The following is a 24,179-nucleotide window of genomic DNA, read 5'->3' on the forward strand; positions in this document are numbered from 1 at the left end:
TTCCTTCTGACCATAATATCTACCCTTGCAGTCTAGGGCAAAAGAAAAGCACATAAAAGAAATCTCTCTGGTCTCTTTGCAGCACCATGTAATTTTAGGACCTGCACTTCTCAGCAGGTAGGTCATTAGATTGATACAGAGTTTAGACTGCAGTTTTGGTGCTGAAGCAACTAGACTGAAAGGATTCCATTTAGCCCTCAAAATAAAACCAGAGTATATAATTGTAGGTAGATAGATGCATTTGGCAGAAAGATAATCCTGTAAGACTATTTGTTCTTTTCCCTGCTATCCTGTTGTGAATATTTAGTACATTTGGTACAAATATTACTTTGTTAATAGAAGCCTAAGAATGGCTTCTATGATTGCTATTACTATTATTATTATCAGTGGAGATGTAGTTCTTTGTAAAGAGAAATGAAAGAAATCTAAAGTTAAGGTGCTATATCTTTTTTGTTGGTTTGTTTTTAAACTAAGGAATATTCTTTGGCACTATATCATTGTCCTTTTTATCTAGGTGAAGGATGCCACCTGGAAGATAGCAAAGGCTTTTGCCATCTCTGGCCCATTCAACGTCCAGTTTCTTGTCAAAGGAAATGAGGTCTTGGTAAGAAGTGCCAAGGTGTTTGAGAGGACACCAGTGCTGTGTTATGTCGTGTTGGTTTGTGTCCCTCTGGTACTCTTCTCTGTGAACACCGCCACAGAGCAGCTGAAACCCCTGCAGCTGATTGTGTCTGACTATGGGAGTTGCACAGCATATAATGCCTGCCTTGTTTGAAGGCACTGGCTCTTGGTGGCACTGATATGTCAGTCACAGCTTTGAAAAGCACTCTGATCCACTGGAAAGAAGATCACTGACTGCCGTCTTCAGTACACTATAGATGGATGCAGTAACTATCATAAAGTAATCTGTCCAGGTTACTGTAGAATAGTCATAAATTACATGTACTGAAGTTTACTTTACTCCTTTCTCAGAGAAGAAAGCCGTTTTGGATACCATTTACCAAAAAAATAAAAAATGTTAAGTCAACTAGGTTAGTCTTAGTTAATTTAGTTTATTTAATGTAACTAATCAATAACCAATATTGATTCCTCACCTACTATGCAAAGTCATAAGGTGGCTACAGAGACGTATAGAACCCAGTCTCTGCTCTCAAAGATACACGATTTAGTGAGAACTGGGAAGAAGATGAATTTATAGATAACTATAACATAAGTTAGAATATAATAGCTGCTAGAAGGAATGTACAAATAAAGTGGTATCGGAGGCACAGAACAGAGACAGCCTATCTATTAGTGTGTGTGTGTGTGTGTGTCTGTATGTCTGTGTGCCTGCACATATGTGTATGAGCATGTATTTGACTGTCATATGCCTGATTTGGGGTGGATCATAAAAGATTTCAAGGAAGATTTTGTATTTTGAGCTGGGTCTTAAAGAATAGCTGGAATTTTGACAAGTAAAGGAAGATAGAAAGGACAGTACACATACAACATCTATGGGTAAATTTGGCACATTTTAGGAGATAGTGACTAGTTCAGTTTATCAATGACCAGCTGATGATTACTAGTTCAGTTTATTATTTTTTCCAGGGACATCATGGAAGGTAAACTTAGAAAGAAAGACTGGGATCAGGAAAGTGGTACAAGATAACATAGAGGGGTATACTGAGGCAAGAGGATAGAAGTCTTTCAAGGGCTAGACATTAATCTCATGGCCAGTAGAAATCCACTGAAGTCTTTCTAGTAGGGCCGTGGCATTATCTGAACTCTGCATTAAAAGAAATCTGTCAAGAGTGTGTGGGGATGGAATTGTGGAACAGGGATGGGAAACAGTCAGAGTTCAAGGATACTGACTAAAAGGAAACCAGTTAGCAAAAGTCAAGCAGTGGGGAGAAAATGAAGAGGCTGGCAAAGCAAGACTGGTCCCCAGTAACAGCTGGAACCAAAGTGTCCGGGGGCATATTAATATTGTCATTGTCTCTCACCGTCCTTTCTCTTCTTTTGAATTTTGTTATCTCTCCAGGTGATTGAGTGTAACCTGAGAGCTTCTCGATCCTTCCCCTTTGTTTCCAAGACCCTTGGGGTAGACTTCATTGATGTGGCCACCAAGGTGATGATTGGAGAGAACATTGATGAGAAACCCCTTCCAACGTTGGAGCATCCCATAATTCCTGCTGACTATGTTGCAATTAAGGTAATATTTTCAAAAATCTTAGTCACTTTTTAAGTTCCAGAGAAATGAAAGGAATAATTTTTCATCAAAAATAATCTTGATACCTTCTGAACCTTGTAACTCAAGTGCTAGACTAGGGGTTTATGATGTTTGCTTTGAATGTAGTTGCAATGCAATGTATAGCATTGCAATGCATGTATAGCATATTGCAATGTATAGCAATGCAGTTGCTATATAGGCGACTTTATGTGTACTCTTGTGTGTTTCAAAACTTAAAATAATATTTAGAATTACATAACTTCAAAACCAATTAGCTGAGTGACCTATAAACTACATTTTATGAAGCTGATGCATAATGCTGCCAATTTAGTTGGTAGACAGAAATTCTGAACATATCTTCTTGGGATAAGGCTTCAGTTGTGCCAAGACTTCAGGAATGCATGAATCTTGTAAAAGTGTTACCTTGTGGTGTTGGTTAAGTGTTTACTGCCTTGTCTTAGTTCCTATTTTCTTTAGTGGCAGCATTTTTTCACAGTGGTACTACTGTGAGGGCAGTGAAATTGATGGCACCTTTATGAAGAGTGACCAGGAAAATTTAAGGTTTGTTCACTAACTTCAAATACAGGCATGGCTTGGAGATATTGTGGGTTCGGTTCCAGACCACCACACAATTTTTTTGGCTTCCCTGTGCATATAAAAGTTATATTCACACTGTACTGTAGTTTGTTAAGTGTGCAATAGCATTATTTCTAAAGAAACGATGTACATACCTTAATTAAAAACTACTTTATTGCTGAAAAATACTAATCATCATCTGAGCCTTTGGTGAGTCATAATCTTTTTGCAATAGTAACATCAATGGTCACCGATCGCAGATCACCATAACAAATATAATAATAATGAAAAAATTTGATATACTTTGAGAACTACCAACATGTAACACAGAGACATGAAGTGAGTAAATGCTGTTGGAAAAAATGGTGCCAATAGACTTGCTCAATGTAGGGTTGCTACAAACCTTCAATTTGTAAAAATTGCAGTATCTGTGAAGTGCAATAAAGCAAAGCATCATAAAACAAGATATGCCTGTATATATGTATATTTTGAATAAGAACTTAATAATAAATCCATTGTGTTCCTCTTGCTGCCTCAGTATGCCCATGAACAGAGTATTTATAATAATGACCTTTAACTACCTCACTGGACAGTATGAGGATTAGTGAGATATTATGTAAATATATTTGAATTTTTTAGATAAAGCATACAAAAAATTAATTTATATTGTATAATATATTTATGTGACATTTACATACTTTGGATGCCTTCACAGGTTTCCATTCCTATGTGTACCAGTGACCTCAACCATAATTATGTTACAGTTGAGACTCTGACTTCTGACTTTTACAGTGGAAGTTTTAAGTTGAAGCTCTAAATCAAAAAATATTTATTAAGCTTATTTAAGTTAATAATTTAGGATGGATGCCTTGGATTTTATAGTGCACTGGGATGGAATGTCACTTCTTATGTTGGGGGAGGGTAACATTTTATTCCCGGAAGCTGTGACACAACATAAATTGTTAAAGCTTTCAGTGGGAATATATGTACATAGCATTTTACTGTTTGAGACCAATAAGAAGAAGGCCCCAAAAAGTATTTTTCCACTGGAAATTCTATATATGAATTTCAAATTCTTGTTTCTTTATTCTTAACCACAGGAATACACACACACACACACACACACACACACACATATGTGTATGAAACAATTTCCAGCTAATAACAATACTAGATACAAAGTTTTCAAAAAGCACTGTATCTTTCAGTTTACTTCTTTCCTAGTTATCCTTGTGCATGAATCTTGACATTTTTGTCAAATTACTTATTCACAGTCAATCTTAATATAGTCCTAGTGAGGTGAGTGGATGTCAACAGATGAGATAGAGAGAGGCTAGAGGGCAGAAATATATGATAACTTGACTAGGATGACCCAGTGAGATGACCCCAAGCTAGAATTCCCATGATGACTTAGAGGGGTACCAGAATCAAAGAGGAATAGTCTAGGCTAGATAAATGGATATATGCAAGAAACAAGGATTTGATTCTTAGTGAATTGCATTGGTAAAATAAATGAAAAGGAAGCACTGCTATCTATGTTCTAGTTCATATGAAAGTTCTGGGCAAAAGTGTTCCCAAGCAGAATGTTTTTCAAAGCTTTTAAAGAGGTATCAACAGCAGTTTAATGTCTCAGAAGTCAGCTTGCAGACAGACATTTCTGGCAATGTGGCTTGTTGCAAGTCCAAATAATCAGAACAAGAAGAGGAATGTTTCAGAAGCCTATCAAGGAAAAAGTGTGTTTGAACTCTTTGTTTGGGGAGACCAATGCCCAATATACTTCGTTTGAAATCACTCCAGTAAGAATATGTGTAAGCCAGATTAGAAACACAGACCTAGACTGGTCACTGGGGCCCTATTTACAGAAATAATTTGTGATTATTTAACCCAATTTTTGGCCCAAAGCTCAAGAAATTCCTGGAACAGAGGTTTAAAGCCACTTTTCAAGTCAGACGCTTGGACCAGAGAAATTTTTTACATGTCTACTGTAGCCTAAATGAACCCTATGAGAGATGATTCACTAAATATTTTTATCCTCGTTTATTCCTTTTATACCCTTCTCTCACATATTTTTCCTACCTGTTATTTTTGCAGGCTCCAATGTTTTCTTGGCCCCGGTTGAGAGACGCTGACCCCATTCTGCGTTGTGAAATGGCTTCTACTGGAGAGGTAACTAGTCAATGATCCATGAACACTTTCATTAAATCTACTTTGAAATCTATGGTTTTATTATCTGAATATAGTAAAGCAAGTTAGTAAGTAGTTAGTGGGATACTTCTTTTGCTATCAGAGTAAGTCTGAAAGGACTTAGGCGTTTTGAGCTGAGGAAAAATCGTTGACTTTTGTAGCCCAGAGTCTAAATTCTCACTTATATTTCCACATGTGTCATTCATTTCCACATTACACATTGAGAACATCTTTCAAATATTTCTCTAGATGTCTAGGTAAATATCTTCCAGGTATTTTTATTTTAAGGTTCTCAGGTCTTTCTGTAACAGCACCTCTTGCTCCCTCTAACTTTCCTTGCTACTATGAAATTAGATCATTGAGATTTTACTAGCAATATGTAGAATGAATGTACAGCAGCAGAAAGATAATGGGGCCAAAATATTGGGGGATCTGCAGATATTGCAAAATCCCAGAACCACTTTTAAAGCAACTTTAACCTCCTGGGGATTATCTAAAAACTATAGTGGGACTGGCCACTGGATGTCCCTCTTCACTTGTGTTAAGGACTCTGTCAGCTGAAGGTTTCTTTAAGAATGTGAAATGTGTTTCTTGTAGAAAGCTGTCAGATTCCAGAGAATTCCCTACGTGTTAGTGCCAGGACATTTTATGAATCACCTAGCCCTTGACAGACTTACTAGGTACAGCCTTCAGAGTCTCATCAGTGCACACAGGCATGACAACATCGGACTGGGAGGCGTCATTGTTTCCTCTTGGTGTTGAGGAAAACCTGAAAGGGGAAAATACCTAATTGCAACATATACGTGATATTTTATATGGTTGCCTGGTTTCAAGCAAGATCTGTGATGAGAAGCTAAGTGAAACAGGAAGAGAGGCAGTGAGGAATAAATGGCTATCTTGTTCGTATTTGGACTGATGACTGCCTTCTCTTAGCTCCTTTGCTGCTTCTGTTAATAGATGAGAAAACATAACCTGAAAACAAGGGACTTACATCACATTTCTCTGCTGTTTAAGGAGCTACTCTGATATTCATCGTGATCCCTTGGTCACTCAGTAGCAGGGCTGTTCTCAGCCAGCCCAGGATTCAGATCAAGGAGAGATCTGTTTTCCTTCATGCTGTTTTCTCTATGTGGCAAATCTGTTTTCAGTACTGTATCTATGTCCATCCTGCCTCCAGACATACGTTATTGGAGTTGTTGAAATACGAAAATATGAGAGAATTAGAAATTCAGCTCCCCCTTTCTTGTATCTGTTTCAGAAGTATATAGAGAGAATTCTTCTTCCATAATTAGAGTCATATTTCCAAGTGTCACTAAGTATAATATTACAAGTTCTGTTTTATAACTGAAATCATAATAATAATTCTAGCTTAGTGAAATCTCAGTTATGCTTCAGAGACATTTTCAGTGTTAAAATGGCTTGTTGTGGGATTAAATAAACCTTTAGCTTTCCTAGTGGTGAGGTGGGAACGTTAGTCCTAATCTTTACTTACATATTTAACTACTTTTTATGTTATTTGTAGAAAACTGCTGAAACCTCTTGTGGGTTGTATATGCACTTATGGTGGAATTGCCCAGGTTCTTTCAGTATGGTCTGGGTTCTGTTAGCTTAGGGGGATATTACTAATTTGGTTAGCCAGTTCTTGACCAAAGAAAATGTTCATTGTGGAGTAAAAAGCAGCATATGTACTGGTGATCAACTGAAAATCATCGTCATGAGAACTTTCCTTTGACAGTGAGGTAGTCATTTGCTTAAAGAATGAATTTAGCCAGCAGTGTTATTTACTCTAATGGTGGTTCTCTACCCGTGCCAAATGATGATGTGCATGGCAGAATCTACTCCTATCATGCTCAGATACACCACTTGTTCTGTAGTTAGTGTGGGCATTTGACTTGTAGTTATATTATAGCACAGTTACCCTAGGGGAAGCCTCTGTATATCCCAACATTATATGTTAATTTGGAATTTTTTTTTCTTTAGGCTATAGTATTCAGGACTAGTAGCAAGGTATTTTGGTTCATTTTATGAAAACAATAATAATAATAAAAGAACAAGTTCCTTTGAGATTTTCATAGATTTATTGAATTTCTCTGAAGGCTGGCTTTCTCATACATATGAAATGACTCCTAACTGATTGATCAGCAGTTATGCATTTGTGTTACTGACCCATGAATTCATGCCCTGTTGCATAGCATACATGGCATATACCGTTATTTAAACGTTAAGTCGTATTAACATTTGGTAACTCACCATATTATGGGCCAGAAGTTGTAATTTGTATCCAAATATCTCACACTAGAATCCAGTTACGTTGCTCCATGGAGTGTTGTTGGATAGAGAAAGAATTGCTTATTTATTCATTGTGCTTAATTAAAAACACAAGATACATCTGCCCTAGCCAGACTTTTAATCCCTGGATTCAGATTACGTGGTCCTTGGGCAACTCAGTAAAATCTAGCATAGGAGTCTCTGACTTTTCATTTGTGTTTGTTTCTTGGTAAGGTTGGGTGACTATCATTTGCTTTCTTTTACTTTATTTTTTTCATTTATTCTAAACAGGTGGCTTGCTTTGGTGAAGGTATTCATACCGCTTTCCTAAAGGCAATGCTTTCCACAGGATTTAAGATACCCCAGAAAGGCATCCTGATTGGAATTCAGGTAAGTGGTGTGTGGTTGTACGCATGCCTATGGGCACATGCTGGGAGTTGGTGGGGGAAATGACCTTAATGGTGGTATAGAAGAGGGGAGATTTGTTTCAAGTTCCACTAAAAAAACCCCAGCAACTTCTAGAAAGAATGGACATTTGTACTCTGTTCCCTGATTTTTGCCTTTTCTCATTGCAGCAGCCAACACAAATAAGTGAATAAACAACCAAAAAAAAAAAAAAAAAAAAGAGAGAGAGAGAAAGAAAGAAAGAAAAGAAAAAAGTCTCTAGTGAAGGGATATTTATCCTGAACGGGATTTAGGGTAACTTCAAAAGGATTCTATTCTACTCTTTGTTTACATCTCTATATTTTTATTCTTAGTTCTACCTCCTTGGCCTCTGAACCTAGGCTTTCCATAAAGTCGGGTCTCAACTCTTTTTCTGAGTCTGTGTCTATGTCTATGTCTAGTTCTTTTTCTTGACTTTCCCCTTTGCCAGCTCATTCATGTCTGTGGTATCCACTCTCCATCTAAAACTATCAACTTTAAATCATTGTCCTCAGCCATCCCCTGTTTCCAACAATTCGCTGGATACCTCTATCTGGATATCTCAAACACAACACACAGTATTATCCCCTCCTGACCTCTGTTCCTTCCTTCCTTACATTCATTCATTCACATTTCAATTTCTACTAAATGTCAAAGATTCAAAGTTGAAGAAGACATGGGCATTATTTGAGAAATTTTCTTAGCCTGGCGCTGAAAGACGAATTGAAAGTTCTTAAAGGGCAGTGACTTAATGGGCTTAAGAAAGTCAGCACATTCCACAGTGTACAGTGGAAGTTCTTGAAATATTGTTACTTAGTAAACCTTCTAAGTCAAAGCAGCGTGAAGTGATGATATGTGAGTATCTTCATACAGTGAGAAGGACATTATTGGTTTATTATTGCAAGTCAAATGTAAATCTTAGGGCAAGATGGGAGCCAGGAAACTCTTATTACTCCTTGGAAGATTATTGCAAGAATGTACAAACTGTTTGTTTATAAATTTCCTGAAAAATACTAGGTGTTTCCCAACTGATCATTCACTTTTATTTGAGGTTAGTAATTCTTGGAGCCTATAATAACAATAGATGGTTTTATATATCACCTCTGCCATACTTTTAATAAGTTCAAATCCTGCATGGTTACATACAAATCAATAAAAATATAATTAGAATAATACCAGGTATTTTCAAATCAGTAGGTAATTATTATAGATGCTGTCACATTAGAGTACCTTAATATCAGCAAATTAGGCTCTGGATGGGTAGCGGCTTTGGAGAAGTTTCTGCAAAGACTAAATTGGGATTTTGCTTCATAAAGGTGCCAGAAAGGCGACGGTGAACAGTTAGAACAGAAGCTAACAAGATGAATTGCAATTGCAAAGCTTAATGGCAGTTCAGAGACACATCACACCGTATGAGAGACTCATCACATTATAATGGGTATTAAGTATTATTAAGTCACAAGTTTAAGAGTATTTCTCCAACTTCTAGTTATGGCTTAAAGTTTAATGTGAGACCTGGGGGCATTCAGAGGAGACCATGCCCTTAGTCGCCGTCCTCACAACTAATCATAATAGTGCTAACATTTTAAAATATCACTTTAAGAAGGCAGTGATGTATAAAATTGTGCCTTGTTTGGTTCCAGTGCTGCAGGGAAATTTAAAGCAAAAATTAATTTGATCCCCATGAAGTACTAGTGTGATTTTGGCATCAGTGAACAGAATTTTTGCTTTGTAGGGAAAAAAGGGGGTTTGTAGGGGAAAAAAAGTTTTCTTAAAGCAATGAGCTTTTGTCTATTGAAGTTTTACCATTCGGTGTATTCTTTTTTAAAGAAATCAATGTTCTAGCAGCTACATGAATTTTTGCAAAGAACTTTCTCCCTGTGCATGCATGCATAATGTAAGGAATTTAAATATATATGTATTTTAATTACAGAATTTTAAAAGTATATTTAAAGAAATATTTAATAATAAAATTATACTTAATAAAATATTTGCAGCTATGGTAAAATTGATCATTAAGACTCTAAGCCTCTAGAGTTACGTAAAAATCATTTTCTAACCTACTTTATGTGGGAGGCAAAGAAAAGCTGCCATCACCAACAGTCAGTATATAATCTCTTCATTATTATATGGAGGATTTTCATTTATAGTGATTTCTTTAGAAAGGATAGTCATAAATTTAACTGAACAGTGTGACAGAATATACTAACCCTAGAGTTAATAGGTAAAACTCACTGGACATCTTCTTAGGCAGAAATGGGACCAAATCTACCTAAGCTTCATATTAACTGTGGATAAACTAATTATAATTCCATATTTCAGGATACATTATGCTTAAAAAAACACATTTTATTTAACGTGATTCCACTTGGACAGAAAAATGCATATAAATTCATCCAAATACATAAAGTCAGAACTGAAAAGGACCTAAAATAGTACTGCTAATATATAAACGGGGTTAAGGCCAGTAAATACAAGAGAAGGCATTTCGTTGAGTTTAATGAAGCACTAAGAAAGAAAGTCCACCATTGCATTTTTTTTTTTTTTATTGTTTTTTTTTGCGGTACGCGGGCCTCTCACTGCTGTGGCCTCTCCCGTTGCGGAGCACAGGCTCCGGATGCGCAGGCTCAGCGGCCATGGCTCACAGGCCCACCCGCTCTGCGGCATGTGGGATCCTCCCGGACTGGGGCACGAACCCGTGTCCCCTGCATTGGCAGGCGGACTCTCAACCACTGCGCCACCAGGGAAGCCCCACCATTGCCCCACCATTGCATTTTGTTTTCCTGAGATAATCGTTCATTTAGCATGATGTTATATAGACTTCAATCACAGAAGAGCCCTGGTAGCCAGCACTGTTGCAGTTAATTTGCTTTATTATTCCTTCATGTATAAATGGGGAGATTGGTCAACATCTATACCATTTATTTGAAGTAAAGGTCTTCTTTTCTCATCATTGCCCCACCCTGACCCAGCTACCTACTATGAGTAGAAAGATTTAATGGAAGAAACCTCACCTCTAACTTTTCACAGCAGGTTGCAAGAGAAAATTGGGGGAAAAGAGAAATATGGAGGAAAGGCAAAAGGGACGCTGAGCAGGGAAACACTTTTTCTTATTGTTGGTAGTTTAACACATATTTCAAATTTTAATTTATCACTAGTAAGTATCAACCACGTCTCAACATTTAGTAAATAGATCCTGTGTGTGTGTGTGTGTGTGTGCATGTGTACACGCTCATTGGTTATATTTCAGTGTTCCTAATTTTTCTTTCTTTTCTCTTTCCTTCCCTACTCCTTCACACACAGAGACCCTCTGTTTCTGCCTTCTCAAAGTTAATCCTATGGTCAAATTACTTGGGAAGTTGGAAATATTCATAACATCAGTCTTATGTAACTACGACTTAGGGAAAAAAAAAATCAAGATTTAGATTTTTGTCAAAGGATCCTTGTCAACTATTATATGTACTGTGTCTCTACCAAGACCCTTTCCATAAGCATAGATCCTAATATAAGAAAGGCGTAATGTAGGTTTATGTGGCAACCAAATCGTCTTTGATTTTCTTGCAATATTTCCATCAGGGTTTATTTTTAGTTGCTATGAGTAGGCAATCTGCCTTGTTTTGAAGTTTTCTGGAACACCCTTTAACAATAAATGATTTACTCTAGAGTAGATCAAGAGCCCTCACTGTTTTTTCCCCTCTGATTGGGCTATTCAGTGATGCCCGTGGAGTGAAGAGCACCATCCTGACATCTGCGCCTCAGCATTGCTCAGAAACACAAAGCAAGCATTTTATTTGAAAAAGACAACTCCGAGTGACATGAATAACCTTTTATCTTCAATACAGCATCATTAGGAACAACCATAGCATTGTCAATCCAGACGTCCCCGTAGAGTCCACAGGCATGACACAGCCTTAACTTGGCTTTTGGTTCTGTAGCCAGAAGTTGGATTAATGTGAAAATGATAATTAGAGGAAATATTTATTTTTCTCATTTTTAAAAGACTTTCTTCCTTATAAGTGTTTTCCAGGAAATAAATCAGCTTGTACTTCTCACCTTTAGTAACAAATGGTTTCTTATCCAGGTATTTTCAATCAGCTATTAAATCTGGGGCTACTCAGATGCAAGCTGACAGCTGTAATTTCTTTTTGTGGAGAGCCTATTTTATGTGTCACAAATGTTCAATACATGTTTGATAGAAGTTTATAATGTGACTATGAAAGCCAACACCCCAGACCAGAAGGCAGAGTAGTTCCCTGACTGGAAACTGCCAATACTGTCATGTCGGATATTTATCTTTTCCACCTGGGGAACAACACTGAAACAGCTCCATAATGAGGTTCTGACTGGTGTCTGCAGGTCTTAGAGGATTTACTGACTTATTTTACTTTAAAATGGCAAAGAAAAAAAAATCACATTCTAGTACTCCTCCTTCAACCTTTTCCATAGTGACTTTGGCCAAGGTTAATGCGTCTTCACCTCAAATTACAAAATGAGTGAAGAGTGATCCTCCTATCCTCCTCTTCCCTCCTATTCCTAAATGTAAGTGCACATCAGAATCACCTGGAGGGTTTGTTAAAATGCAGATTCCTGGGATCCACTCCCAGAATTCCTGATTCCATAGATCTGGGGTGGGGCCCAAATATTCATAATTTAAACAAACCCAGGTGATGCTGATTCCCTAGGGACCACATTTTGAGAACTACTATACTTGTGAAATAGTATTTTAGGAAACTGGTTCAATGTTATGTTATCACATGTTGACCATATATTATCAGTGACTTTTTGCTAGGGGAAAATGTTAGAGATTGAGAATAGTTCATTCAGTACATGATTAATGTATCAATTGGTCAATAAGTATTTGTTGGTCACCTTTATGTTGAGCTTCCTAATGTACTTTGGTGCTTCCTTAAGTCTGTTCTTTGTTTAGCAGGAGGCCACTATATGATGCTCCATATTAGGGGGGCTTGACAAAATTCAGAGGTTCATCTAGAATATTTCACATATAATTGCTATATTCAAAGCAACTAAAACATGAAGAAAACCTAAAATGCCATTTCAGTCAGTCCCTTGCTTTCCAAGCAGAATCAAACTTGAAAAAATGATTATCCTAATTTTCTGCCTAAACTATTCTTAAAGAGACTGCCACATAGCTCATTAAATTGCCCTGAAGTCATTGACTTACTCTCTGATTTTATACTTTTTTTTTTTTTTTTTATGTCTAGCCCTGAGCTTCTTGCATCTAAGCCCATTTCTTCCTGTTGGGTCCTAAGTGGGAATAAAAAGCTACTATCTTGGGCATGGTTAAAGTTTGTGTTCTAGAAGGCTGCCATGAATAATCCCTGAGCCTGCCTTAGCTGAGATTCATCCATTTGCATTTATCTTTTCCATTTGCCAATAGTTTCCTCCCATAAAACTGCAGTTCTGGGATTGAGAGAGCCAGAACCTGAAAGAATTTTATATTTGAACATAGTCTTGGGGTCTTTTCCTAGGATTTAGATCTTTTCTCAAAAAAACCTCTGCAAGTAAATATTAGGAGGTTTTGTGTATTAAACATTATCAAAATTGTGCAAGGCTCTTGCTATATTTTATCACAATTCTTAGTTTCTCTGAAACTCTGAAATAAGACCATAACCATGATTTGTTTCAACCATTACTAATATGGTTTCTAATAGATTATAAAATATTTTCTAAAGTAACCAAATTATGTCATCTGTTTACAAACATTTTATAAATGAAAACAACCAAAATCTTCTAATTTGAAGCAGAATGGATATGTTTTTAACTTTGTATAATTTTGCATACTCTGTTTAGCTAGGTTACTCAGACGCTCATATTAATGAGGTCAAGGTCAGAAGTTGAACATTGGGTAGGCCACTGAGCTTTGCTTTTTTTACCCTGACCACTGTCTTGCAAATACTGGCTTTTGGTCACAGGAAGGAGGTATGTTCAGAACTGAGGAACCCTGATGGTAATAGTCCAGGGAATGCAGGCCAGAAACTGGGTGAGTCCAGCTGGGGCTCTCAGAAGAGCACAGCAGTGGACTCTAAGAAAATATCTAAACAGTGAGATTGAATGTTAAGTAAGCCTGTCGGGAAGGAAAATATATGTGAGAAGAAAATTTGTTTGTGTTGTAAGTGTGACAGCCAGTAGAGGAACCCAGGCTTGGGATCTAGGGTGCAGGGTCAGGAATCTCTTCTCTGGGAGGCTGAAAAAGCAATTTTTTAATAATAGTAATAATAATATTTAATGAGAACTATTAATGAGTAATTGTGCTAAGTTACTGTACTAACACTTACATAGGACTTATTCATTGAATACCCACATGACCCTATGATGTGGATACAGTTACTGTTCCCATTTAACAGATGAGGAAAGTACATCATAGAGAGGTTAAGTAAGTCGCCCAAGGTTACACCGTTTATTGTGGAGCCCCAAGAAGCAGACACATTAATATCCTTACTGCTGTTTTATAAATGAGGAAATGGAGGTTCAAAGACATTAACTTTTCATACAAATGAATAGTAAGACAGGATTTGAAATGCAGCTTAGTGACTCCAGAGCCCATTCTTTTACTCTTTGCCAAACTGAGTTCCAAATGATTGACTTATTGTAGGGAACGGTGCATGAACTGCTAGGACAGGGCCTAGTTACTGAAGTGCAGTCCAAAGTCAGAATTCAGCAATTAGAATGGGTTGAACAGCAAAACATCCAACAAGGCTGACTTGGTGCTGAGTGCCTAATCCAGGTGACTTTCAATTCTCCCTGACCAGGAAAAGGGTTCATCTAGAACTGGGGTGAATTTGATTCTGCAGGCAAAGACTAAGTGGATTAAATAGGGGGTGAAGGAATTTGAGGGGTAAGAAGTAAGACAGTAGAAAGCAAGACAATGTGGATGGAATTTCATCTATATCGGAAAATAAGTAAGAGCTTATACTCACTAAAGGAGAATTAAAGGATAAAACTTGTCATCTTTGAATATAAAGCACCTGGCAACACATGGCATGGCCTTTTATGACATAAGAGAATGCCATATTGCATGACTAAATGACTAACATGTATATCTGGAAAGTGAATTCAGTTAAATTCCTTTAATTTCAGCAATCATTCCGTCCACAATTCCTTGGTGTGGCTGAACAGTTACACAATGAAGGCTTCAAGGTATGTGATATTATTTTTTTAAGTTGTTTTCTGTCAGCATTCTATCTGCAAAAAAGAATACTGAAGAATATTAGCGAATAAAATAGCGCAAAATATAACCTCTCCACTTGAAAGATATCTAACTTGATAGTTTCAAAACTTCAATGGAATAAACTAATTAGAGAGACTAGCTTTAAGTTTTAACACAGTTACCACAAACACAATAATATTTGCTGGCTAAAAACTTAGAGAGTTTTGCATACACAGAATTGGGATAAAGTTTCAATGTATTTCCATATATTTTCCATTTTTCCTTTTCCTGTTTCCATATGAAGTCATAGTTTCCAGGTGTTACAGTTACAGGCAAAAATTCTTTGCCATGAATATCTCCACACAAAGCCTGGTTCTGTAAAACAGAATGAGTCCCAAGGCTCATTGGACCTGTGGTCATGAGGGTTTGTTGGCCTAATAACAATGAATTTTCAGCCATCAACTCTTTATTTTTCTCCTCTACAAAAGCAGTTACAATTGAGGTTATTAAATTTTTTCTTACTGCAAATATTTTAAAAATATTTAAAGTGCCCATGACTCTAGATGCTGAGTCTAAATCTCTATTTCTGAGATCATTTTGCATCTCATATTCACCAGTTTTTTCTGCTCTATGCTTTAAATGCCATGTGTGTCCCAGTGGGCGTCTTTGTTCTATGAAAACTTTCCCTGTGATACAGTAACCGACTTTTCCATCTTAAATGCAGCTCTTTGCCACGGAAGCCACATCAGACTGGCTCAATGCCAACAATGTCCCTTCCACCCCAGTGGCGTGGCCGTCTCAAGAAGGACAGAATCCCAGCCTCTCTTCCATCAGAAAGTAAGAACTGGGCAGAGTATTCTGAGATAGCAAAACAGATGAAGGATTAACCTTGGGAACTAGTGTGATGTAAATATATCACCTTACCCTATTGCAAGTCTTCTAAAAGTCTTCTTAGTCATCCAATTTAAAATGATGAAATTTGTGAATGATAGTAAAGCTTCCTTCTCATGAGCTTTGCTATTACTACAAAACACATAATTCCATATATGTACATGGTGATATGTAGCATCTCTCAAAATGTCTCCTAGTAAGTATCCATTCCTTGACTGACACCAAGATCTCAGTGATGAGAATCATGGGCATGAAGAATGTAATGCAGCACTCCGTATTTTATGTCAAACTTATATTGTGTATATCAAGAATGCTCAGCTGCATTTCACTGAGGTTGTACATCAGTGAATCAGTCAATTTACTGAGGACTTGCAGCATGCAGGACACTAGGGGGAGTGCTATGGTAATGTCATCTATTGTATTACCTAATTTGCCATTCTTTGATCAGGTTGGTTATTATGCCTTAGGCTATGTCATCATTAGGTTTTTTGAGTTTTTTTTAACATCTTTATTGGTGTGTAATTGCTTTAAAGTGGTGTGTTAGTTTCTGGTTTATAACAAAGTGAATCAGCTATACATATACATATATCACCATATCTCCTCCCTCTTGCATCTCCCTAACAGCCTCTGTATCCCACCCCTCTAGGTGGTCACAAAGCACCCAGCTGATCTCCCTGTGCTATACGGCTGCTTCCCACTAGATGTCTATTTTACATTTGGTAGTATATATAAGTCCATGCCACTTTCTCACTTCATCCCAGCTTAGCCTTCCCCTTCCGTGTGTCCTCAAGTCCATTCTCTATATCTGCGTCTTTATTCTTGTCCTGCCTCTAGGTTCTTCAGAACCATTTTTTTTATTTTTTAGATTCCATATATATGTGTTAGCATATGGTGTTTATTTTCCTCTTTCTGACTTACTTCACTCTGTATGACAGACTCTAGGTCTATCCACCTTACTACAAATAACTCAATTTCTTTTCTTTTTATGGCTGAGTAATATTCCATTGTATATATGTGCCACATCTTCTTTATCCATTCATCTGTTGATGGACACTTAGATTGCTTCCATGTCCTGGCTATTGTAAATAGAGCTGCAATGATCATTGTGGTACATGACTCTTTTTGAATTATGGTTTTCTCAGGTATATGCCCAGTAGTGGCATTGCTGGGTCATATGGTAGTCCTATTTTTAGTTTTTTAAGGAACCTCCATACTGTTCTCCGTAGTGGCTGTGTCAATTTACATTCCCACCAATAGTGCAAGAGGGTTCCCTTTTCTCCACACCCTGTCCAGCATTTATTGTTTGTAGATTTTTTAATGATGGCCATTCTGACCGGTGTGAGGTGATACCTCATTGTAGTTTTGATTTGCATTTCTCTAATGATTAATGATGTTTAGCATTCTTTCATGTGCTTGTTGGCAATCTGTATATCTTCTTTGGAGAAATGTCTATTTAGATCTTCTGCCCATTTTTGGATTGGGTTGTTTGTTTTTTTAATATTGAGCTACACGAGCTGCTTTTATATTTTGGAGATTAATTCTTTGTCAGTTGTTTCATTTGCAAATATTTTCTCCCATTTGAGGGTTGTCTTTTCGTCTTGTTTATGGTTTCCTTTGCTGTTCAAAAGCTTTTAAGTTTCATTAGGTCCCATTTGTTTATTTTTGTTTTTATTTCCATTTCTCTAGGAGATGGATCAAAAAGGATCTTGCTGTGGTTTATGTCATAGAGTGTTCTGCCTATGTTTTCCTCTAAGAGTTTATAGTGTCTGGCCTTACATTTAGGTCTTTAATCCATTTTGAGTTTATTTTTGTGTATGGTGTTAGGGAGTGTTCTAATTTCATTCTTTTACATGTAGCTGTACAGTTTTCCTAGCATCACTTTTTGAAGAAGCTGTCTTTTCTCCATTGTATATTCTTTGCTCCTTTATCAAAGATACACTGACCATAGGTGTGTGGGTTTATATCTGGGCTTTCTATCCTGTCCCATTCATCTATATTTCTGTTTTTGTGCCAGTACCATATCTTGATTACTGTAACTTTGTCGTATAGTCTGAAGCCAGGGAGCCTGATTCCTCCAGCACCGTGTTTCTTTCTCAAGATTGCTTTGGCTATTTGGATTCTTTTGTTTTTCTGTACAAATTGTGAAATTTTTTGTTCTAGTTCTGTGAAAAATGCCAGTTGTAGTTTGATAGGGATTGCATCGAATCTGTAGATTGCTTTGGATAGTATAGTCATTTTCACAGTGTTGATTCTTCCAGTCCAAGAACATGGTATATCTCTCCATCTGTTTATATCATCTTTAATTTCTTTCATCAGTGTCATAGTTTTCTGCATACAAGTCTTTCGTCTCCTTAGGTAGGTTTATTCCTAGGTATTTTATTCATCTTGTTGCAGTGGTAAATGGGAGTGTTTCCTTAATTTTTCTTTCAGATTTTTCTTCATTAGTGTATAGGAATGCAAGAGATTTCTGTACATTAATTTTGAATCCTGCTACTTTACCAAATTTGCTGATTAGCTCTAGTAGTTTTCTGGTAGCTACTTTAGGATTCTCTACATCACTAGGTTTTGTAAGACATTTATTTCAGCACACTCTGTGAGCCTTCAGGAACACCATTACATCAACACTTATGGAGCTATGTGGCACGGGTACATGGGAGATAATTCTCAGGTGCTACAGGATGTTACAGCCTACTGAATGGCTAAGTCATACCAAATTCTATGTGATATACTATTTGATAGGGCTGTTAAGAAAGTAACCTAAAATTATTATCAAATTAATAAACGAAGGGCACATTGTTCCAACTTTAGTAGACTTCTAATGATGCTATATGCCCTCCTTAGGGCTTTGTAAAACAATACTTCATGCTTTTGACATTTTGATTAAATGTCTCCTAGTGTGTGTAGTAGCCCAGCAACAGAATGTGAAATGTTTTAATTTAAAATCAGGCTACCTGTATTTCCACACCATCAGCTAAGGCACTGGGAAACAGGCAATGAAGTAAGTATGGGGGCCAAATGGCCTTCAGTGCTGGAGGAACCACCTTCAGTAAAATAAATAATTGTCTATCAAATTACTGATTCTTGCTATGGATAGATAGCATTTTAAGCAGAAACAAATATTTCCATTCGATTAGTTAGGCATTCACGAGAATTCTTTCAAGAACACAACAAAAATTTATAACCCCCAAATGTGTGTACTTTGTACAGCTGCTTAGGAATAAAGGAGGGCAGGTGTCAATCAACTCAGTATGGCATGGACTTGAATGGATAAGAGAGTAATTTACATTAATATTTTTAAAAACTAATTATAAAATATACATATTCTCCCGCCAACTTGTGTTAATTTTGTTTATTCCTCCAGGTTGATTAGAGACGGCAGCATTGACCTGGTGATTAACCTCCCCAATAACAACACTAAATTTGTCCATGATAATTATGTGATTCGGAGGACAGCTGTTGACAGTGGAATTGCTCTCCTCACTAATTTCCAGGTATGTTCTTTTTCTCAAAGATAGCCTGTCTGAGGGTTCTTATTTCTGCACCTCCCTTAAGAGTGCACATCTGTCTTCTCCCTTTCTTGTAACTTTCAGAATGGAAGAATTTCTAAATAGAATCTAAAATAATGGTCTATTTTGGTAGGTCATGGCCTATCTGAGACAGTTGGTGACCAAGGAGTTGAGATAATAAGAAGCCATGGCTAGCCGTGGTTCTCTCATTACCCATACAATTATCCTTTAAAGAACATGTGTGGTGTGGCATGGAATAAAGATACACAGTTTTTTCCCATTGTGTCTAAATGAAAGCCACCACATAAAAGCAGCAGGTTAATGATCATTGAAGATCCAGATACAGTGCAAGCACTTGTCCAATTCACGGGAAATTATTGCAAGAGGTATGTTCCCTTCTACTTGGACATGACCCACCAGATTTATCACAGGGAGAAGAAATGTTTGTCAAGACTGTTAACTTTCTGCGCATTGTATTTTTTTCCCCCTCAGTCAGTTTTAATCCCCATGGGGAATGGGGGGAAATAAGCTTATTCATGTTGAGGTCTGAGATACAGGAGAAAGTCCCCGTTAAATAAAAATGTTTGTGTCTTCCATCTCCTGCCCCTTTGAAAACTGGGAACAGAAACTGACTTTTCACTCTTGCTTCATTAAACATTTGCTTTCATTTCATATGGGTTGCTAAGATTCCTACCCTTATATTTTCAGGTGACCAAACTTTTTGCGGAAGCTGTGAAGAAATCTCGCAATGTGGATGCCAAGAGTCTCTTCCACTACAGGCAGTATGGTGCTGGGAAAGCGGCATAGAGAAGCAGATGCCCCATCTCCATTCTTAAATCAACCTAAGCCACTTTTTTACCTAAAGGAACTGATTCGCAACTTTCTTTCCCAGAGACGAATATCGATATCAAGGTTTATTTCAGTTTACTTAGTTATGCCTTAATATTCTCTTCTTTCACAATTAAATTGTTGTCAGTCACTTTTTAAAACCCTTACTTAGAGAGTCCTTCCTGAGTAACTTCTTCACGAGAATTCCTTCATTTACTAATGCCTTATTTTGGGGGGGCTAAGTTTACCTACATGCTTCTTTGCAGCTAACATTTTATGGTGCTGATTAACGATGATCAAGGTCGAAAAAGTTGCTGCTCTATCTTCTGAACTCTTTCTATATATACTTTACGGACACTATTGTCATTGTTTTTAAATACCATCTGCCATACTCAGGACACTTTAACAAAGGCAGTATACTATAAAAATGGTTAAAATGAAATATGGATTTAATTTATGAACTCCTCCATCATGATGTTTGTGTTTTGCTTCTTTTTAATCATCATTCTCTCTGGCTTAACCAGGAATATCCTTATCCCATCCCACAGTGCTGAAATTGAGAAGTGTGACAGAGGTCTTTAAAGTATGGATTTCTTTAAAGGACACTGGTTTGCAGTTTTGTGTTTTGTAGTAATGTCAGCAGATGGTGGATACCGCTGAGGTGGTTTATTCTTGTTATCGTTTGGATTTGTAACCTGAGCCAAGTGAAATCTTCAGATTTATGCCATCTCTGCACCCCCCTCCTTCCTGCCAACTTTGGAATAACTTGGAAGTTATGTTCATTCCCTTCAGATTATAGATTCTTTTGATCTGCTGAGTCCCACGCTGCGATGAGAGTTTTACACATTTTAAGCACAAGGTCCTTGTTCCTTCTACATACAAGAAAAGTCCTTCCTACAGGCAGCCTTTGTCACTTTTAAACTTTTTGTGTTATTACAAGCGCTCTAATTGTGAACTTTTAAATAAAATACTATCAACAGACAAGACAGTTGTATTCTTGCTATTATGTGTTCGTTTATTTTTACATTGATACACAAAATCTGTTCATTTCTCTGATGAAACAGGGTTTGGGACCAAGATTATATACTTTTTTCTTTTTCTATTCAAAGCCCTTAGGGTATGAACAAATTAATATTAAAATTAATGAAGCTTAAACTGTTACATTTCTCTTTTTTTCTCCTCCCATCCCTTGCTTATAAATCTCATTAAAAATTTATTATCTTTTCATGTAGTTATATACTACCCTTGATCTGGATCCTTTCAAACATACAGCTATAATCACACACTGACTAATGATTGCCACACGTATATAATAAACTAAACTTTTAACAAACGTCTTGCATAACACAGAGAAAAGCACTTGAACCCAGTCAGAGGCTGATCCATATAGTCTGAAAGATAGTGCCAATGGCCGTGGTGATACCATATCCCAGAAATACCACCTAAAACGTGGCTTTGTGAAATTTCTAAGATAATGAGGACATAATAGCTTTTATCCTTTCCCTTGATATAGATCTACATGAAGGCTTTTAAAATTTATTTTCCCCTTCTTTCCCTCTTGTTATCATTGTGGTTGAGACCTTCCTTACTTCTTCCCCATAATATTATATTAATATACTCCCTGATCATCGATTCATTCACCTAAAAATATTTAATGAGTTTCTTCAAGTTTTAGTGTAGAAGATACTATGATCCCTCCTACACCTATTATTCTAGTACTTTTCTGATGCTGTATTACTTTGCACCATCACACCACCAGCACAACCATAATAAGTAACTAACATTATGGAATATCTGCTATTCCTCAGGTAGTTCTAAGTCCTTTACATGAGTTAACCCATTTAATCCTCAAAATATCCCTATGATTAGGTGCTGTCATCTCCATATTATAAATAAAGAAACTGAAGCACCAGAAGTTAAGTAACATGCCCAGAAACAAAATGCAGTTTCATTTTTTTATATCTTGTATTTTAATGAAGACAGACATGTTAAAAAAATCATTTCTCACAGTGAAGAAAATACTTGCTTGCAGAGATCAGGAAAAGGCTTTTCTGGGGAGATGGTCTCAGGTGTTTTCTTGTACAGTGTGTTGTAGTTCTCCAGGTAGACTAGAGGATAAGCACATTCATTTGAGGAAATTATAAGCAGCCTGGTATAACTGGAGCTCAAGGCATGTTTGGAGAGAAGGAGCTATGGGAGAGGTTGAGAATGAATTCTTAGTTATGCGTGTTTAAACCACATAGAAATTTTAAAACTTTTTACTTGGAAAGAATTTTGCATTTAAAAATTTGCAAAAATAAAAATAGTACGCCCTTTACCCAGATTTACCTATTGGTAATATTTTACCCTATTTTATTTAGTATTGCTTTCTCTATCTATCCTCTATCAATCATCTATCTATCTATCATCTGTCTATCTAGCTAAACACACATATGTATGTGCACACTCAGAGGAAGAGAGAAATTACACTTTGACCAAAAATAAGTAGAGTGTTAGTGACCAATTTAGAAAAGTAACTCGTAATTTGAAACCAACAGAATTGCTTACTGAAAGTACCAAAAGTTCAAAGTAATAGTTAAGTTTTATATCATGGAAATTTTATAAAGACTCTCATATTTTATATTTGAAGAAGCTATATGTAAAATATAATAAAATGAGAAGAGTAGTAATAATTAATCAAGCAGTACTGTTTCTAAATAATCCCTATAGTTTTGTTCCTGAAATAAAGGGTTTTGGGGAAACGGAAGATGATATACACTCTCTCCAAGGTGAAATTATATTAATTTTTGTTTTTGTTACCTTTGGGTTTTTTTTTTTTTTTTTTTTTTTTTTTTTTTGCGGTATGCGGGCCTCTCACTGTTGTGGCCTCTCCCGTTGCGGAGCACAGGCTCCAGACGCGCAGGCCCAGCGGCCATGGCTCACGGGCTTAGTTGCTCCGCGGCATGTGGGATCTTCCCGGACCAGGGCACGAACCCGTGTCTCCTGCATCGGCAGGCAGATTCTCAACCACTGCGCCACCAGGGAAGCCCTACCTTTGGGTTTTCTAATGTTCCAAACTTTAAGAAGAACTAAACACAAATAAATAACGTATTCAGTAGTTTGGTTGGAGGAGGGAAATGCAAGAAAATTAAAGCAGATTTGTGTTCAGATTTGGCGAGGTTTTGTCCTTTTGGAACATTTGTACTCTTTTATATAAACAGGTTAACACATTTTAAAACCTCTGAATCCGTTATATATCATCAGTGCAGACAACATACGGGCTATGTCTGTCTGTAGAGCTGAATAAAAATCAAAGTAGCATTTTCCATACTGAGAATTCAACAGCGGGCAAGGAGGACCAGCTCTACTGAGTGGGGTGAAAAGGAGCTCAGCCAGCTTGTGAAATGAAGAAGAAAGAGGACTAAAGAATGATTCAATTAGAGATGTAGGATTTTACGGCTTTGGAAAGGTAAGTAGAGTATTTTAACTGTACTTTTGTCAAACTTTCCTCTTAAACAGCATTCCTACTGGAAACTTTTAAAAACAGCCACTACATTCATGTATCTCAACAGCTGCAGGTACTTGAACCTCAGCTTCTACAGTGTCCACAGCTTCTTGAACAATGAAAGTGGAAATTATCAGAGAAACAAACCAAGGCTGAATGCAGTTAAGTGCTCTGTAATTACACACCAATATTACCATTTGGATGCTGGTGTGGCTCCCCTGCAGGCACAGGTGCCATAAATGCTCACATACACCCAATGAAATCCACAAAGACCTTCCATTATATACCACTGGAGACACCCTTAGCTTGAAAAAGACTAGCTTAACTTTCCTTCTTTCCTGTCTTTCTCTTACCACTTCTTTTTCCTTTGTTCTTATGTATAAAAATTCTATTTTTCCTAATGAATATTACTGTGCTATTTTATGAGACGCTGTTGCAATTGCTGAGTGTGAGGGGGAATGTGGCAGGAGGAAGAACATCCATCCTCCTCCTAAGCGGCTCCCTGGGCTCTGGGAAAAATCGGTAATAATTGTCCCTACTTCTCTTGTGCACAGCGTAGGGTGCAGGGGTTCCAGAAAGAGTTTAAGTACCTACAGCTGCTGAGATCAATGCAGTAATGAATAAAAAACAAAACAAAAAGAA

At 37.0% G+C, this 24,179-nt stretch overlaps 1 protein-coding gene across 1 annotated transcript in view; it reads left to right on the top strand.

Annotated features, from left to right (window-relative positions):
• The window catches only part of CPS1 (carbamoyl-phosphate synthase 1), a 151,753-nt gene extending 131,671 nt beyond the window's left edge, over positions 1–20,082 (top strand). The window contains exons 31-38 of the mRNA XM_059053750.2: positions 515–604; positions 2,021–2,191; positions 4,877–4,951; positions 7,529–7,627; positions 14,759–14,818; positions 15,553–15,665; positions 19,081–19,210; positions 19,934–20,082. Of these exons, the coding sequence (XP_058909733.1) occupies positions 515–604; positions 2,021–2,191; positions 4,877–4,951; positions 7,529–7,627; positions 14,759–14,818; positions 15,553–15,665; positions 19,081–19,210; positions 19,934–20,032 (837 nt within the window). The 3' untranslated portion in view covers positions 20,033–20,082. The remainder of the gene's footprint in view (positions 1–514; positions 605–2,020; positions 2,192–4,876; positions 4,952–7,528; positions 7,628–14,758; positions 14,819–15,552; positions 15,666–19,080; positions 19,211–19,933) is intronic.
• Positions 20,083–24,179: the final 4,097 nt, after the last annotated feature.

The sequence above is a fragment of the Kogia breviceps genome, chromosome 2, assembly GCF_026419965.1.
Source record: "Kogia breviceps isolate mKogBre1 chromosome 2, mKogBre1 haplotype 1, whole genome shotgun sequence".
Lineage (NCBI taxonomy): Eukaryota > Metazoa > Chordata > Mammalia > Artiodactyla > Physeteridae > Kogia > Kogia breviceps.